The sequence below is a fragment of the Pogona vitticeps genome, chromosome 2 (genome assembly GCF_051106095.1).
Source record: "Pogona vitticeps strain Pit_001003342236 chromosome 2, PviZW2.1, whole genome shotgun sequence".
In the NCBI taxonomy this organism is placed as follows: Eukaryota; Metazoa; Chordata; class Lepidosauria; order Squamata; family Agamidae; genus Pogona; species Pogona vitticeps.
Genome location: NC_135784.1, coordinates 231,835,945 through 231,853,079, shown reverse-complemented (window position 1 = coordinate 231,853,079; position 17,135 = coordinate 231,835,945). Strand labels below are relative to the sequence as shown.

Genomic DNA, 17,135 nt, shown 5'->3' with positions numbered 1-17,135 from the left:
TTACTGTTACTATAAAATAGGGTAGCTAAGCTCTATAAAAATGAAACCTTGTGGCTCAGATTTACTATGTTATATATTCTAAACAGTTTAATAAAACAAAGCCTAAAGCTTCCTAGATTCTCTTCAGTGGTTAATTCAACACATATTGTTTGCCTTGCCTCGCCTCTTCTGTCTGTCGGTTGTATTGTGGTTCACAGACTTGGTGCGGTAATAAGATTATAAAACATGTCTCTTGCTAGCCAGCAACCACGTACTACTAATAATAGTTGTAATAATTCATTGGATCTTGGGATTTTTGGTAGGTTGTGAGGGTTTTTATTTTTGTTTTTTAAAAATTTTTTAATTTAAGGAATAGAGAAGAGAGAGTGGGAAACACAAGAAGGCATTAAGGAAACAGGTCATTGCCCACTTCCTCTGGAGAAGAAGAACAAACTAGACACCCTTTCTGCACCAGTGGGTACTGGTGCCATTTTATGCCTGCTAAAATTATATTGGACTTGTCCAGTGTGATTATATTCCGGGCAAGTACAGAAATAAAGAACATACGTAGTGTGGATAGGAATAGGCTTAAAAACTGACCTGTGCAAAAAGTAGCCAACAATGTGGTCATAACATGATACCACGTGTGCAGTGGACAGGGTGACAGACTGGGACGTAGGAGGCCTGGGTTGAAATCCCTGCTTGGCCATAGAAACTCACTGTTTGGGGGCGGGCGGGGAATGGAACTGGTGGTAAAGCCATGCCTTAAATATCTAACTTATCTTTAAAACCCTGTTAGGGAAGATATAAATAATATAAGTCTATTCTGACTTGCCAGCATATAATGCACACTTCAGAATAGAGGATTTTTTTATTTTTTATTTTATTAGATTTATACCCCACCCATCTAGAAAAATAGTTTACTCTGGGCGGCATTAGAAAATTTAAAAACAATAGAACCAATGAACATGCAAAAATCCAAGATGTAAAAATGTTTAAAATACAGCAGGAGGGAATGCCTGCCTAAATAGCCATGTCTTAAGTTTACTTCTAAAGACACCCAGAGAGGGAGCCAGGCGGATCTCTACAGGCAAGTTGTTGCAGAAGCGAGGGGCCACTGCCGAGAAGGCCTGGTCCCTCGTTCTTTCCTTCCGGGCCTCCCTCAGCGTTAGGCCCCTCAATCGCTTGGCCTGACTAGAACTAGTGTCTCTGGCAGAACTGGGTGGGAGAAGGTGCTCTGCCAGATAGTGATGTCCTAAACCATTTAGGGCTTTATAAGTAATCGTAAGAACTTTGAAATCAACACGGAAATGAATGGGCAACCAATGCAAGGTGGCCAGCGTGGGGAAAATACGTTGGTGCCTCTTCACCCCAGTTAGAAGTCTGGCTGCGACATTTTGTACCATCTGAAGTTTCTGCGTCAATTTCAAAGGCAGCCCCATGTAGAGCGCATTATAGTAGTCTAATCTTGACACTACGAGCACATGGACCAAAGTGGTGAGTGCCCCCACATCAAGATAGGGACGCAGCTGGGCAGTCCGCCGAAGGTGGAAATGTGCGGAATGGACCACTGATGACACCTGGGTCTCCATGGTGAGCGCCAGGTCCAGATGTACACCCAAACTGCGAACCTCACTCTTGTTGGTAAGAGTCACCCCCCCAAAAAGAGATGGAGTTTCCCAGACCACTGATGTCTGGGGCGCCCACCCAAAGGACCTCCATCTTCAGCCTCAATCCGTTCTCCTGCATCCATTGCTGAACAGCCCCCAGACAGTGCTCAAGGGACGAAACAGCATCCACTGTTGTTGGAAAAAAGGAGATGTAGAGCTGAGTATCATCAGCGTACTGATGACACGAAGCCCCACATCCCCTGATGACCCCTAGCAGCCTCATATAGATGTTAAACAACATTGGAGAGATAATCGAGTCCGGTGGGACCCCATAGTTGAGGCTTCATGGAGCCGAGAAACTCTCCAATCTGCACTCTCTGGGGATGGTCCTCCAAGAAGGAATGGAGCCAGGCCAAAGCCAGGCCACCAATTCCCAACTCTGAGAGCCTCCCCAGGAGGATACCATGGTCGATGGTACTGAAGGCGGCTGAGATATTGAGAAGGACCAGCAGAGACGTTTTGCCCCTGTCGGCCTCCCTCAGCAGGTCATCAAACAGGGCGACGAATTCTGTTTCTGTGCCATGGCGCATCCTGAAGCCTGACTGGAATGGATCCAGGGCATTGGTTTCATCCAGAAGAGCCTGTAGCTGATCGGACACCACCCTCTCAACTACCTTGCTGAGAAAAGAAACATTGGTGACAGGCCTATAATTACCAATACCATCCGCCGCCAAGCTCGGTTTCTTCCTAATGGACCTAGTGAGTGTTCCCCTTGCCCTCCTGGAGAGACCCATTAATTATTGCTGTAGCCCATTCAGATGTTATAGGCCTGACTGCTTTGATTAGCCAGGCTGGGCAAAGGTCGAGGGAGGAGGTGGTGGCACGACAGCAGTCAAGCACTCTGTCCACCATATCTGACGTCTCAGGCTGAAAGTGGTTAAGTCTCATCGGGCAAGACAGAGCGCTGGACATCTCAGCTCGATCTACCGTTTTGAAATGGGTAAGATCCCAGCGGATGGCCTCCACTTTTGATTTTAAAAAGGCTGCAAATTGGTCATGTGAGATGCTAGAGGGAGGCCAATCACCATGACCAATTTCGGAAAGATTGCGAACTATATGGAAAAGTTCCGCCTGCTGATTGGAAGCTTTGCTTATCTGGACAGCGAAGTAAGATCGACTAGCAGCCTTCACCTTAGATTGGTAAAGGTTAGTTGTGATCCTGACAACTATTTGATTATTTTCCGTCTGGTTCTGCCTCCATATGCGCTCTAGCTTTCTCCTATTTCGCTTTATCAATCGCAGCTCTGGATTAAACCAGGGCAAAGGGCGATCTCTGTGCTGGAGAGGGCGTTTAGGTGCAGTTTTAGGAAGGTTGTGCCTGTGAACAAAGGATGATGATGGTTCAAATTTCTGCAAACTCCCAGTTTCCCAAAACACTTCTTGCTTTCTGAAGGCTTTGAAATTGGTGTCTGACATCCTTAGGAGCAAGAGTATATACAAGCATTGCCAATTCCTTGGTGTTGCCTTTGCTTTTGTGAGAATGTGGGGAACACTGCAAATGTTCTGAGTGTTGCATGTTCTGTCCTGTAGCATTTATAACTGGGCGGCTGGTGGAAACGCAGCAAAGCCTAAGTGTCCAGATCAGGGAGTCTTACACGGGAATATAGAGGAATCAATGAGAAGGATTTCTGTTATTGAAGCACAGTTTTCAGTAGCAGAACTATTTATAATAATTTAACCAATGCAGATGCAAGAATGCTAGTATAATCAAAGGAATAAGTATTATATTCTAGGTGGTCAAGATGCTTTATTCCAGCTGCACAATGCATATGATAAGGCTCACTGAATTAAAAGGTAAAAACTTAAAAATAGCGCAATGCTGTAGCAACTGTAGGAATTTCCCCTTGGCATGCTGCTTTTCTCCTGTCTGCCACAATTTTTATGTACATCTGTCACTTACATTCTGTGTTTTACTTCGCTGGTGGAAGTTGGTCTCAGATATTCAAGGAAACCGGAAGACTCTTTGTCTGTGCATACTCCAATTTAGTCTTACACTTTCCTGCAGCCAAACGGTTGTCCACATGGCCAAATTCTAAGGCAGGGGTCTCAAACATGCGGCACGGGGGCCATTTGCGGCCCACCGGATGATAGTTTGTGGCCCCCGCCTTGCCTGCCCCCCCCCGAAGTGCCCATGCGTCCTTTGCTGTCAAGAGTACAAAAAGCCTCGCCTCGCTCGCTGGCTGTCTCCCAAGACAGCGACTCTTGCACCCTCTATCCAGAACTGCAGCCTGCCAGCCAGCCTGCCTGTTTGCCGGCTGGCAGACTGCAGTTCTGGATGGAGTGTGCAAGAGGGGCTGCCTTAGGAGACAGCTGGCTAGCGAGGCGCGCTGCCGTCCCTTTTCCCCGAGCGCCCCAGCCGCCGCCGCCGCGCGATGCCTGAGAGTGGAGCTCACTCCCGTCCTGTCCTCAAAGAGCGCCTCCAAGCCGCCAACAGCAGCTGCTGCCACCACCACCACCTCTTCAGGGAAGCGGCTCTCTGGCTCTTTCTCTCTCAGCACCCCCAGCACCAGCCCGGCCAGCAGCTGCCTCAGCACCCAGCGGTGCTTCCTCCTCCTCCTCCTCTTCATCCTGCTTCAGCCGTCTCGGCTCTGGAGGCTGCCTGGGCTCATCTCGCAAAGTTTGCTCCTCTGTCGTGGTGGGGGTAGCTGCTGCTGCTGAGTGTGCCTTTTTTTGAGGAGGCCCCTCAGAGGAAGGTTGCCGGACCTCCGTGTGTGTGTGTACACCTGTGGGGGCCCCACCCCATTCTGTTTAATTTTGTGGGTACCTATGGGGGCTTTTCTCCTTTAGCAAGGCGATTCTGTGAGGGTTTAAAAATTTTTTATGTTGTGCCCTCCCCCCCGCTAGGGGGTCGCTGGTACTCCTTCCCTTCTCCGCTTCTTTGTCCTGCTGCTGCTGTTGTTTATGGTAGTGAAGAAGGAGCTGGAGGGGGTTGTGGCCAGTGACGAGGCTCGCACTCCCCTTCTACTCCTCCTCGGAGCCCCAGCCAGGCTAAGGAAACTCCTGGGCGGCTTCCTCGGGCTCTTGCTCCACTTGCGCCCCAGCCTCGCCCAGCCTTTGCCTCCAGCAGCCCCCAGGTAAATTGAGTTTGAGACCTCTGCTCTAAGTCCACGAGAGTTACAGGTTGTGGACACCCTGGGCAGTGCCGCAGCTGCCGCATTGCCTTCAAACCTCTGCAGAAATAAGCATTTCCTTCTGACTTGCAAAAGATATTTCACTCATTAATAACAACTCACACTTGCACTATTTTGGTACAGCGTATTTGTGTAAAAGGGAATCCTTGACTGACATTTCCAGTTATGAATTATGGGGGTGGGAATGGGGTATAAGTATAAAGAACAGGGAAGATGGTTGACGTTCGTAGGAGGGGAGTTGGGCTCCTGTCTCGCTTTTGTATAACCTACTTTTCTTCTGTCAACAGGTGAAGAGCCCAGACAACCGCCATGGCGTGAGTTCCCAGTACCGGATGCATTCTTACTATCCTTCCACCCCTTATTTGGGCCAGAATGTTGGGGCTCCTGCCTGTGTCCCCCAGATTTTCACTTTTGAAGAGAGTCCCCCGTACTCTGAAGCAAAAGCAAATGGTAAGCATGCCATCTCCTTACACACTGATCCAGCTTGTTTACTCTGAAAAGTGACCAACAGAAGTGGATGGAAATATACAATGTTGGTGATAAGTTGGAAGTGTCATTAATTCCTTTTTCTACTACATTGCTCTAGAAATGTTTGTGTGCCCTGTTTTTATTCTTACCTCAACAATTAATGTTTTATACACGTTTTGTTAATGCGTACAACCCAGGTTATGTGAGTAAATTTAAAGAAATGCTACAAAATGTTACTGTCCCTTCAACACGGACACAACTTGCTTTCTGCCCTATATTTTGTATTTAAAGGCAGGTTTTCCGCCTGAAGTCCTCCAGCCATTTGGCGCTTCAGAGTATGTGGCAGATACCTCAGTGGATTATACCCCTTTCTGCTAGCATCTTAAATTCAGACAGATATTTTAAAAATAAAATGGGGAGCAAGGGTAAATAAATGCATCTCCAAGTGTGTTCATAATTCTAGGGGGGGTGGGGAGGGGGAGCTGTGTGTTTTGTGCATTTTTTAAACTGCAGAAAACACTCTGTTTTCAGTCATTATTGACTATTCGTTCAGACGATATTCCACATACTGATATTGTTCCCTAAGTTAGCTCATCAATCAGCCATAGACAAGCAGGGAGAAGTAATTTACTGAGCTCAAGCAGTGTTTTCCAAGTTCTGACCGAGTGTTTTTCCATAGCGAGGGAACCTGCTGGCTTGAGAACCACAGGTACAATTATGAAGGGTGTGAATAAAAACACACAGCAATTTTTAAATAGCCCTGCTAATAGTCCCCTTGTTTTCCTTACCCATTGATCATTTTCAAACACACATGATGTATTTTCAGTCCAAAGGCAGACAGATGTCTCTTTTCTTCTCTGTGCCTATTCTGATCCCAGACTTGCCATATAACAGTGTGGTCAGGTGCAACATCTAAACAAAAACTGGAGGATTCAAAATACTTTTGTCCACCCTTCCCCTTTCTTCACTCCCCCATCATAGCCCAGTTTGAACCGTTCTCTGCCTACCCTGCTTCACAGTCACTGTCGGAGCAGCGTGCATTCTGCCATTGCAAAATGTGAATGTCCGATTCTGTGTTGAGCACAGAATGGAGCATTCTCAGAATCTACTATTTAACTGAAAAAGAAAAGATATCAGCTCTTAAGACTGTAAAGATGGGCTTTACAGATAGACTGCGACCACGCTGACTATAGGTGATGTTGGTTGTGGTCTGACACATGGAAAGTGACAGATTGGAAAACATTGCCTTAATGCTTTTGAAATTTCAGGAAAAGCCTGGAGAAATCTCATAAACTAGATTTTAAAAATGTTTTGGATTTCTAAGCTAATGTGTAAGCCCGTATTGCAACCTTAAAATAGCAGTAGTTTAATCCATACAGAACACCACATGAGAAAAAGTGGCTGTAAATAAAAAAGCACTTTCAGGATCCTTTAAATTCCAGTAAACTAGAACTCTGTAAGCGAGGAAGTTCTGCAGTTGTGGGGTCTGCCTCCAGAAAGTACATGTATTTCATGTCTGCAAATGTAATGGGGTTCCACATTGAGCTTGTGAATAGAGGCACTGATAGTGATCTCAAGGCCTAAGTAGGTTTCACATAGGATTAGCTTTTCAAGATTGATCACTGAGACATCTGGCTCAAGATAGGATGTTATAATCTTCAACTGCTGGTTCCTCTAGCAATCCTTCACACAAAAGAGGCCTGTTGCTGCGAGTGTGTAAATCTGTGGATGTATCGGCTTACTTTAAATCAATAACGTCCTTTTGACTGCCTCATTTTCTTGTCTTTTCTCTCTCTTCTTATCATCTCACTTTGCAGTGTTCTTCTTCACCTCCATTTTGTGGATTCTTCCCATTCCCAGTTCTGCTTCATGCAGCCTTTCCATAATCTGGAAAAGTTACATTCCTGAACTAAAGCTTCTCAGGATATCCCACCATTGGTCACCCTGACAAGAGGCTCTGGGAGGTTGTAATTCAAAAATTCAGGTTTCTCAAGCCCCGAGTCTTCTTTTGGCCTGCACCTAACAGGTCTGTTTCTCTTCAGTGACAGGTATAGCTGTCTCCTCAAAGGACTTTGGGGAGTGAACTCACGGCAAACTTGTCTGCCTTGCCACAAAGCAAAGACAATACAGTAGATGCTGCTTGGAGCTTACCGGGACCATCTATCCAGCAATAGGCTAGCTTGGACACTGAGGTGTTATTTCTCCTCCTGAGTAGAGAAGAGTAGCAAATTGTTTTCACAATTTGTTGCCTGCTTTATTGGTTGCTTCACAGTTTGTTGCCAGCATTATTGGTTGCTTATCCTCTTGTTTTTTTAATGCCCATCAACCCTTAGTCCCCAGACCTTATGCCAGTTGCATGTGTCAAGGGGAGATTAGAAAGAACAGAAAAAGGTTTCTTATGAGTCCTTGTTTTCTCCTTGTTATGTGCTATCAAGTTGGAACTGACCTATAGCGATCCTAATAGGGCTTTCAAGGTAAGTAAGATATTTAAGGGAGTGGTTTTACGGTCCCACCCTACTGCTCACAAAGGAAATGTCCTACCCTCCAGCGCACCTTGGGATGTGGTGAAGTCCACCTCCCTCTGCATCTTAACAATACTCACGACTTGCAGACAGCTGGGGTCCCTCACCAACCTGCAGCTTCCCTCTCCGGACCAACCTTGGACGAAGGATCTTGTAGTCATCCGCCTGGCTCGGCGCGGCTCCTGTCTCGAATCCAGAAACCTCCATGATGGCGACACCTCTCTGGCACTCGGGAACCTCTCTGCAAGTGGTCTGCCTCCGGTGCTGTCTTCGATCTCTCTTTCCGTCTTGTAATTTTAGCTGCTCTACAGAGTTTCACCTCTCCCTCTGGAGCTGCTAATGTGCTGCTCTTGGTTAAACCCTTCAGGTAGGGCCTATCAGTATCGAGCCTAACTCGCAATTCTTTTGTACTTTACACCACTGGCAGGGTTAGGCTACGTCTCAACCTATTTATCTTTCGATAAGTCACCCCTCTGCCTTCCCAATATGGCCATGCATGTTTTCGCAGGGTCTTTTTCCTTCTCTTATATTGACCCAACTTTGCTTTCCAACCCCAAAGTTTGGCTAGATAGGTTCGTTCTCTATAAGGTGTAACCGCCTATGGGCATGCAACCCCGGTGTCAAACCTGTGCACTACACCCTTGGCTACTCCTGGATTGCTATAGAAAACCTGCTTGTACTTTCCAAGCACGGCTATAGCTTTCTTTTGCTATTCTGGGGAAACTGAGGGACTGATTTGGTCCTCCTCTGAGGTGTATTTGAGTTCACCCTTCCCTTCCCCACCAGATAACTCAAGCAAGACAACATCTTCTTTCCCATAGAAGGGCTTGATTATTTTCCCCTGGTCCACTATCCAGCTTGCCTGCCCCTTTAACAGCTCAATGCAATCTCCTTCGTTCACTTGAGAGGTCACTTGCATCATCTTATAAGGGAAATAGGTTCCTATAAGATAGCAATGGACAGTCTCAGCTACAGGCAGCTGTTCTGCTTGTCTTTCCTGACCCTCTGCCCTAGCTGCACTCCTATTATGAGTTACTGTTTCGCCATTCTCTGAGGTAACTTTGTTAGGCTGCACACAATACACTGACTTAGGCTTGGGTAAATCAACCTTTTGACCCCCTTCTCTGGCCTTAGTACACTGTGAAATGAAATGGCCTTTCGATTGGGAATTTCTCTGTTCTGAGCCAAGGGTCTTATTTCCATTCCCTTCTCAGTGCTTGTATTTTGGCTGGCCCTGTTCTGTGGGCTTGCCTACAAAATGGCTGCCACTTGCCTCCTGGTTCTTGAAGTAAACCTTGAGCTCCTTTTCGCTGTCCTCCCAAGTTTTTCTTCCCACTTTTACCTCACAAAAGTTCCGGTTTTGAATGTGTGAAATTAAATCTGCAACCTCTCCTGGTTTCTGAACATCTTTGGGCCTTATCTTTCTTTCAGAATCATTAAACTTTTCCACCTCAGCTTTGGGCTGTAAAACTTTTTCCTCAGCCCCGCCATCTATTTTCCATTTCTTCTTAAGGTACAGCTCCATCTGTCTGAACTCGGCTCTCTGTTCCGCTTTCCACTTTTCCAACTCTAATTGCCATTCTCTCTGCTCAAAGGACATTTGACTGGCCTTCTGCTCATCTTCGAATGCTTTCAATTTCAATTCCAATTGTAATTTCCATTTTAGAAATTTTTAAAATTCTAGGAGGTTTTTCCCCCTCGAGGTCTCCAGTTTACCCTCTGAGGTAATTCCTTCCTGAATATCTTCCCCCTCTTGATCTGAGCCAACTGCCACCTCAGAAGGCACCTCTGTCGCCTTTTTCCCCCCGCATGGAAGGCATTTTTATTTATGTAGGCTTCTGCTTCAATTTACAAGCCTCAAATTTAAAAAGTACACTTTTTTCTTTCCTTTTTTTGTGAGTTAGAGTCTGTAATAGAGTTGCTTCACCCAACGATCATCCACTGTTAAGATACTGTATTTAGACCTCTGACTCCTAGCCAGGCCTTTTCCTGAGACAAAGTGTCTCTCCCTGCCTCTAGGCACCAAATAAACAGAAATATCAGCTTTAACTCTTTCCAGTTTTTGCTGATTTGAGTCACCTCAGCTTCTCTGCCCTTGGTCTCCGCTTTGTCCCCTCAGAACTCTGTCCTTTGAGCTCAGGACAAGCTAGCCAACTGGTCCCAGTTTCTGCTTGAGGTAAACTCCTTCCAGAAATGTTTTCCTCAGAGCCTGTCCCTATCTTAGCCCCCCGATCTGAGCTTAGGAACCTTCCCAGTAAGCTTTTTCCCCTTGAAAAAGTTCTAGGAAGTTATCCACTCCTTCCACTCAAATCCCCTGACTAAAATATATTTTTCTGCTCTGGGAACCTTTCTGTTTCTAGGCGTTACTGGATTAAGTCGGATCCCAACCGCTGGTCACCACTTATGTGGCGATCCCCTCTGAAGCCCCTATTCCCCCAGGCTTTCACGAGGTTCTGAGGCTGATTGGAGATTTGAACCCACGTCTCCTGAGTCCTAGTCCTTCACTTTATCCACTACATCACACTTATTTTCCTTTTCATGAGGCATTTTTATTTCTTTTTATTTTTAAAATCACTTTGACCTTTTATTCCCAAAAATAAACAAGTCACGGGATCAGATATATTGTGGCAACATACGACAGAAATATAGCCAGACAAACTGAAAAAGCAGTAGTTAGGGCAAAAAAATTCTTAACTCAGCTGTGGTCCTGCAGGCAATTGGATGCCACCCTTAATTTTAAGCTGCAAGATTTCTGAGCAGACAGAAAAAGACAAGAGGGAGGAATGTCCTTTAAACCACAGCTAATAACCAGACTGTATGGACGTTTCCTGATAATTCATGATGTTTGCTACTTACCTCAGAATCCTGAGGTATAACTTTGGAGGCCATGCCAGTTCATATGTAAGTGCTGTACCATTTCATTAATATTCCTGTGCTAATAAACTGCCTGTTTATTGGAGAGAGGGATCTGCTGATGAAGAGGAGAAAGGCTACCTTTTGATTCATAATTGTTTTCTAAATGCAGAGAGAAGCTTCTAATTTTTAAAAAAAGAGTCCACTCCAGTAGTCTATGCTATGTTTTCTGAAGCAGGAAATAGGGCACAGATGATCCTCCAGATGTTGTTGAATTGTAGGTCTCATCAACCACCTCTCCTGGCTATGGCTGATGAGAATTGTGGTCCAACAGTATCTGGATGTCAGTGGAGAAGTGTAACAGTAGTGGATGACCAGCAGCATATGGGCCTGATTAATGTGGGTTCAGGCATTGTTCCAAAGCGGGTGGTGGTAAATTTCTGATGTTCCACCTTATTTCAGTTCTGACTTTCGGTGACATAAATATGGACTTAATTGGTTGATACCATGAGGACAATTCTTAAGTCAAAATGAGGACACAAAGTAACCCTGGGTTTGTGGGATCCTTCCAAGTTGTTTACAGGCTATTTATGTTGGATGGTCAAGCAATCTAGATGTAAATTTCAAAGGGGAAGGGCCTGCAACACAAACTAACTTGTTTGCTTGTTTGTTTACATGCTGACCAATTAGAGAGTTTGTTGTTCCCGGGTAGGGAGGCTCCACCCCTGTTTCCGGCCCTCCTGGCCATGAGGTGATTCAACCACCATTGTTGGTCACCATTCCTGCACACGCTCTTCATCTGGAAAGATGTAAGACTCCATGCCGGCCCACTGAGCCTGGAGACCTCTCCAGCCACGTGGGGCCAGACCAGAAGAACATTGTATTCGCTATTTTTATTCCTGTATCTACCTGAAACCTTCTAAATGCTTATCTTCGTGAGTACAATATAGATTTCTTTCTTTTATACAAAAAGGCCTCCTGAGTGTTATTCTTAAGTGCTAGTGTTTGGTGAGGGGCGGGTACAAAGGGAAACTTCTAGCTAAATTCTGCCTGAATCGGCTGGCACTTCCGCTGTGCATTTGTACTGGAATTCAGTACAGTACCAGAACTCTCAACAATTTAGTGAATACTTGCTGATTGAACCACTTTTCCTTAAGTCATTTATTACATTTTGCCATGATCCTGAATTCCAAATACCTGCCAAGACAGGCAACAGTCTAGGGCATTTGCTATTGCCCTTCATCTGTTGGGAGAAAGATGGGTGCTCATTACAGTGGGCCCTCGACTTATGAACTTAATCCGTTCTGGGAGGACGTTCGTATCCCGGAAAGTTTGTAAGTCGACCTACCATTTCCCAGTGAAATGCATGGGAACGGAATTAATCCGTTCCAGCATTTCAAAAAATAAAATAAAATACAAAAATAGAACTAAAAAGAGCAAGTCCCACGTTGGGACTGCAAAACACACAAACACACACACACACACAAACCACAGAAATATAACCCCCCCCAGTCCAAACCCACCCTCCAAAACCCACACAGAAAAGTTTTTTTAAAAAAGGACTTACCAGTCTGAAGCCTCCCGGCGCTCCACTGGCTCCGTGCGGCTGGGGGCGAGCGGCCTGCTGTAGCCACCCGGCGCTCTGCTGGCTCCACTGCCTTTGGAGCTTTCAAAGGGTTTCCTCTGATGTCGTGGAAAGCCCTTTGAAACCTCTGAAGGCACCGATCGCGACTGCGAGGACCCCCAGGGAGGTCTCCCATGGTGGCGTGCAAGCCCTGGGAGACCTCCCTGGGGGTCCCCGCCGCCGCGATGGGTGGCTTTGGAGCTCTCTGAAGCCAAAAAGGCAGGGAGAAAGCGTGGGAAGTTTGAACTTCCCGCACTTTCTCCCTGCCTTTTTTGGCTTCGGAAGCAAGCCAGGCAGCTGGGGAGAAATCGGCTCCCTCCTTTCACCCGATGCTGAGTCCCCTTGGCGCCGGCTGAGCTCAGCCCAGCACAAAGAGGACTCGGCATCGGGTGAAAGGAGGGAGCCGATTTCTCCCCAGCTGCCCGACTTGCTTCCGAAGCAAAAAAGGCAGGGAGAAAGCGCGGGAAGTTCGAACTTCCCACGCTTTCTCCCTGCCTTTTTCACTTCGGAGGTTTCAGAAGGCTTCCTCCGATGTTGGAGGAAGCCTTTTGAAAGCTCCAAAGGCAGGGAGGAAGGGCAGGAAATTCGAATTTCCCGCCCTTTCTCCCTGCCTTTTGGGTTCGTAACCCGATCTGCGTTCGCAAGTAGGGTGTACTACTTGCGACGAGATCGGGTTCATAACCCGAAATGTTCGTAACTAGGGCCGTTTGTAAGTCGAGGGCCCACTGTAGTGCCCACTTTTGCCCTTGTCTCTGCCTGCCACCCTTGGGCTCCAGCCACCTGTGCCTCCTACCTGGCACTAACCAAATGAGTCAGCTGGGCAACATGTTCTGTGTCCTGGGGGTTGCAAGAGATTTTTTCCCCTGTTCACCAATAGAAGGCAGTGGATGGGATGCATAAAAGTCTTCAACTGCTGTGGATGGGCAGGATTTTGCAGGAGGAGCTGGTCCTTTAGTTGTCCTATCTGAAGACATTTAGGACTTTGAAGGTAATGAGAGCACTTGGAGTTGCAGGTACAAGCGTATCAGCAGTTAGTGAAGTAGTTGGGAAAGGCCAGGGTCCAAAAAAACAGCTCCAGTCATAAGTTTTACCTCTGGCTTTAGACTACCAGGTTTGGGTGCTGCTTCATGTGTAGAATGGTACAGAAATTTGATTTTGATGTGTGGCCAAGAGCAGATGTTTTCTCCAGAAATGAGTGGCATTGGATCAGCAGGTGGTCAGCGGGTCCATTAGGACAAATGAGCATTGCCCTACCTTAAGCTTAGGCTATGCCCAGCCAGTGTGCTCCTGCTTGTCTGTTTACCACAGATGGAGAGCCCAAACCCTACCTGTGTGCCATGCCTCTTTTTCCAACTCCCAGTTTCTATGTGAATATGTTTGTGTAAAAGGAGAGGGGAGTAGCAACAGCAACAGGTTATTCCACAGTGGGTTCCAGCCACCCCTGTCACCAACCAAAAGTGGGGGAAATCACTGCTGCCTGTTAAAACAGGGAATGTGATTTTTTTTTCCCTCAAGAGGAGAAAAACAACTTCACCCCCTTTTCCTGGGTCAGCTGACTTGCTTTACTCTAGTTTTGCCATGGGGTTCAGCTTAACTAGTTAGCTCACATCCACTCTATTAACTATTTTTGACAATGGTCCAGAACTTTCTTGGTTGCCCAAGAACTGAGGCAGAAAAGATAAATGCAGCTTCATATCTTCAGCAGACTAATCATGGTTCAGAATTATTGATCCAGTTGAGTTAACCAGAATCAGCATCATCGTATAGACAGGGAATCTGACAGTTTGGGGGAAACCTTCACATGCTTGTTTGGTTTGGTCACTGGTGACTTGCAGAGGCTCCTGAACCCTACCTGCTGTTTCCATACCTGAGAGACCAGTCCTGCTGCTACTTCTCCTGTTGCAGCCTAGTGGCGAGTCAAAGCCTACTAATTATCTCGGTTTCCCCCTCTCTCTTTACTGTCAACTCAGTTCAGCATCTCTGTCAACCCAAGAGGACATACAAAGAGTAGAAGCCAAAAGTTGTTGGGTTTCTGACATTTGTAGACAGAAGGGTTGTGAATTCAAGATAACAAAAGCTGAGTAAATCTTAAATGTTCCTGATGATGGGAAGAATGAGAGGCTGGAAGAAGATGAAAGGGGTGGGTGTCTCAGGATAACTAATCACCCAAGTGGTAATTGAAGGAGCCTGGGACAGCTGTGCATCATGTACAGAAAATTTAAAGCTAATATTAAGGCTGCTTAATCCACCTTTGTTACCCTTAGCCCATTTGAAATGCTGTTCCAATTACTTGTAGGACAGGTGATTAAAGAGTAGTAAAGGAGTTGAATGTTTGGGTACAGCTGGATGAACAGGGATTGCCAAACCTGCATTAGCAACCGTGAGTCTGAAAACAGCAGCATATGTGTTGACTTTAAGTAATCACCATGAAGTTTGTTGCATGTGTATGTGTGTGTATGAGAGAGAGAGAGAGATTACATTTGGGTGAAATCAAGAACTCAGTGAGGCTTATTCCCAAGTGGGCACAGGAGCTTGGCGTTACTAGTTCTGGCTTTTTCTCTCCTTGTTTTCAGGTGGAAGTGCTCAGCCTTCTGAGCTCATGTAACACTTCATACCTTGTTCCCTTCTCTGGTCCTGACCATTTTAAAGTGGGGAACTCTGCTTGAGGGATACCGTTTCTGAAGTTTGCTCTCATTAATGCACCTTTAATACTACTGGAGCTCTGCTAACCGGCAGGTTTATTTTCCAGCCTGTAGCTCCTTTGAGGCAGAGCTTAGGCCAAGTATAAGTTGAATAACCTTCAGGAAAGCTGTGCTGTCCTTCTGTCGGCCGCTGTCTTTGAAAATTGCCTGCAGAGTTAGTGAGCAGGAACAGTTAAGATTTACAAACAATGATGAAGCTTGTCATGCATCTTTCACCATTCATCATCTGGGTGCCGTGGCTGGGCGGTGAAGTGTTCTTCATAAAAACCAGCTCAGTGTGAAATACACCTCGCTGCAATGTTTACTGCTCTGAAACTCGTCAGAAGCCCTTTATAGTAAATCCAGATTGCGATGTGACATTACAGTATATCATTGCACAGCGCGGTGGGGTTTACACTAGGAATGAGTGCAGTTCACACCAGATGAGATGTCGAAATTGAGTTATGTAGGAATTTGGCTGTTATATGGGGATAGCTTTTGTTTTCTCAAGAGTGAAAAGTTAGCTTTATATATATTTAGATAATATATAATGTGCTTTACTTTCTCTATATATTTGGATATGGGTGGAGGTACATCCATCGTTGTCCTTGCTCATGTGTATCTGCAAGCATACCTATGGGTTGGTATGTGGATAATCAACTATGTGCCAAATAATATTCAGATCTGTGCTGCTGCTGCTGTATTTTGCTATTTTATACATTACCTTCATGACTACTATCAGCTTTTCATTTTATGTTTAATTATATTTCATGTTAAACACTGGCTAACCTTGTTAGATGCCATCCTGAATGCATTTATTTCCAAGACCTATGAATTAAAATATGATGTCCCAGTGGCCAAAACTTCAGCTGGCACCTCAGCAAGTTTTGAAATCCAGCTGTATCACATTTAAACATATTTTGGAAGAAGGCCAGTTTTTTAAAAAAGCTGCTAACTTTATAGCCCTCCCCAAAATCCAAATTGGAAAAAAATATCAGTTCTTCAATTGCTTGTATTTCTGATTGTAACTTTTTTTCTGCAAACCATAGTTAAAAACAAATTGGCAAGCACATTCCATCATAGGCTCCCTTTAACCCCTTCATTGTGGAACATAGAAATCAGGAAAAGTAGATTGTGTAAATTTCTAGTATTGTGACATCTTTCCTCATTAGTGGATTATACTGGGGGATCGAGACTTTGTCATCTTCTGTTTGTAACTTGCTTTCCTGCTACTTCTTCCATATTCTTTCTCTGACCACAGAAAATTCACTGAGGAGGAAATGGAATAGCCACAGCAAGTTTTTTCAGTGATGGTTTGCTCAGGAGAATTGTATTGCATTATTTGAAATATAATGGGGAACAAAGAAATACTGGAAAAAGTATATTAAAACATTTGTTGCAAGTAACTAGATTAAGGGGACATTATTCATAATTTTCACACACAGGTGTTTTTTAGAACCCTCATCTCCCCGTCCACTTCCCTGTGGAGGAATGATACTTTATATGATTTTAGTATGCATAGAAGAAGATTAGGTATTATGAACTGGTGGAATTTAAACCAAATCCAGACATGAGGTGATTTATATAGGGGATTGGTTGTTTGCCCTGATATTCATACTACTTAATGAAAAGAGAGAGGAAAATGAGAATAGATCTTCTAATACAGTGGTTCTTAACCTTTTGAAAGAAATGCCCCCTTGAGCCATTGAGGAAGTTATCATTGCCGCCCTCCCTGCAGCAGTGGCGCAGCCCCACCACGGGGAGGGGGGGCAATGATAACTTCCTCAATGGCCGCGGCAGCGACGGTAGAACCACATCCACTGCCAGCACCAGCTGCTCTGGATCCGGCAATGGCGGCGGCGGCACCACATCTGCTGCCAGCACCAGCTGCTCTGGACCCGGTGGCGAGGGGAGGGGGGCAGTGATTACTTTCTCAATAGTGGCAGCAGTGTGGTGGCTCCATCACCCCCTTATCTGTTCCTTTGCCCCCGCGTCGCCCCTTTTCATTCCATTGCCCCCCTGAAAAATGAAATTGCCCCCTGGGGGGTGATATCGCCCAGGTTAAGAACCACTGTTCTAATACTTCCTACCAAACAAGGGGCCATGGGGTGTCCTCTCATACACCCCTCAATATCTCTGCTCTTACTTATCTCCCTCTTGGTGTAGTGGGGTTCCTTGTTCTCTTTGAATCCAAGCTGATGGCTCTT

General features: G+C 45.7%; 1 protein-coding gene and 1 long non-coding RNA gene across 2 annotated transcripts in view; both read left to right on the top strand.

The window, feature by feature from the left end:
- Window positions 1–17,135, top strand: part of DMRT1 (doublesex and mab-3 related transcription factor 1) — an 85,746-nt gene that overhangs the window by 39,149 nt on the left and 29,462 nt on the right. Inside the window, exon 4 of the mRNA XM_020805666.3 lies at window positions 5,068–5,230. Coding sequence (XP_020661325.1) covers window positions 5,068–5,230 — 163 coding nt within the window. The remainder of the gene's footprint in view (window positions 1–5,067; window positions 5,231–17,135) is intronic.
- Window positions 5,244–11,980, top strand: LOC140704860 (uncharacterized). Its single transcript, XR_012084326.2, has 2 exons — window positions 5,244–11,215; window positions 11,747–11,980. It is a non-coding gene; the product is annotated as an uncharacterized LOC140704860 (long non-coding RNA).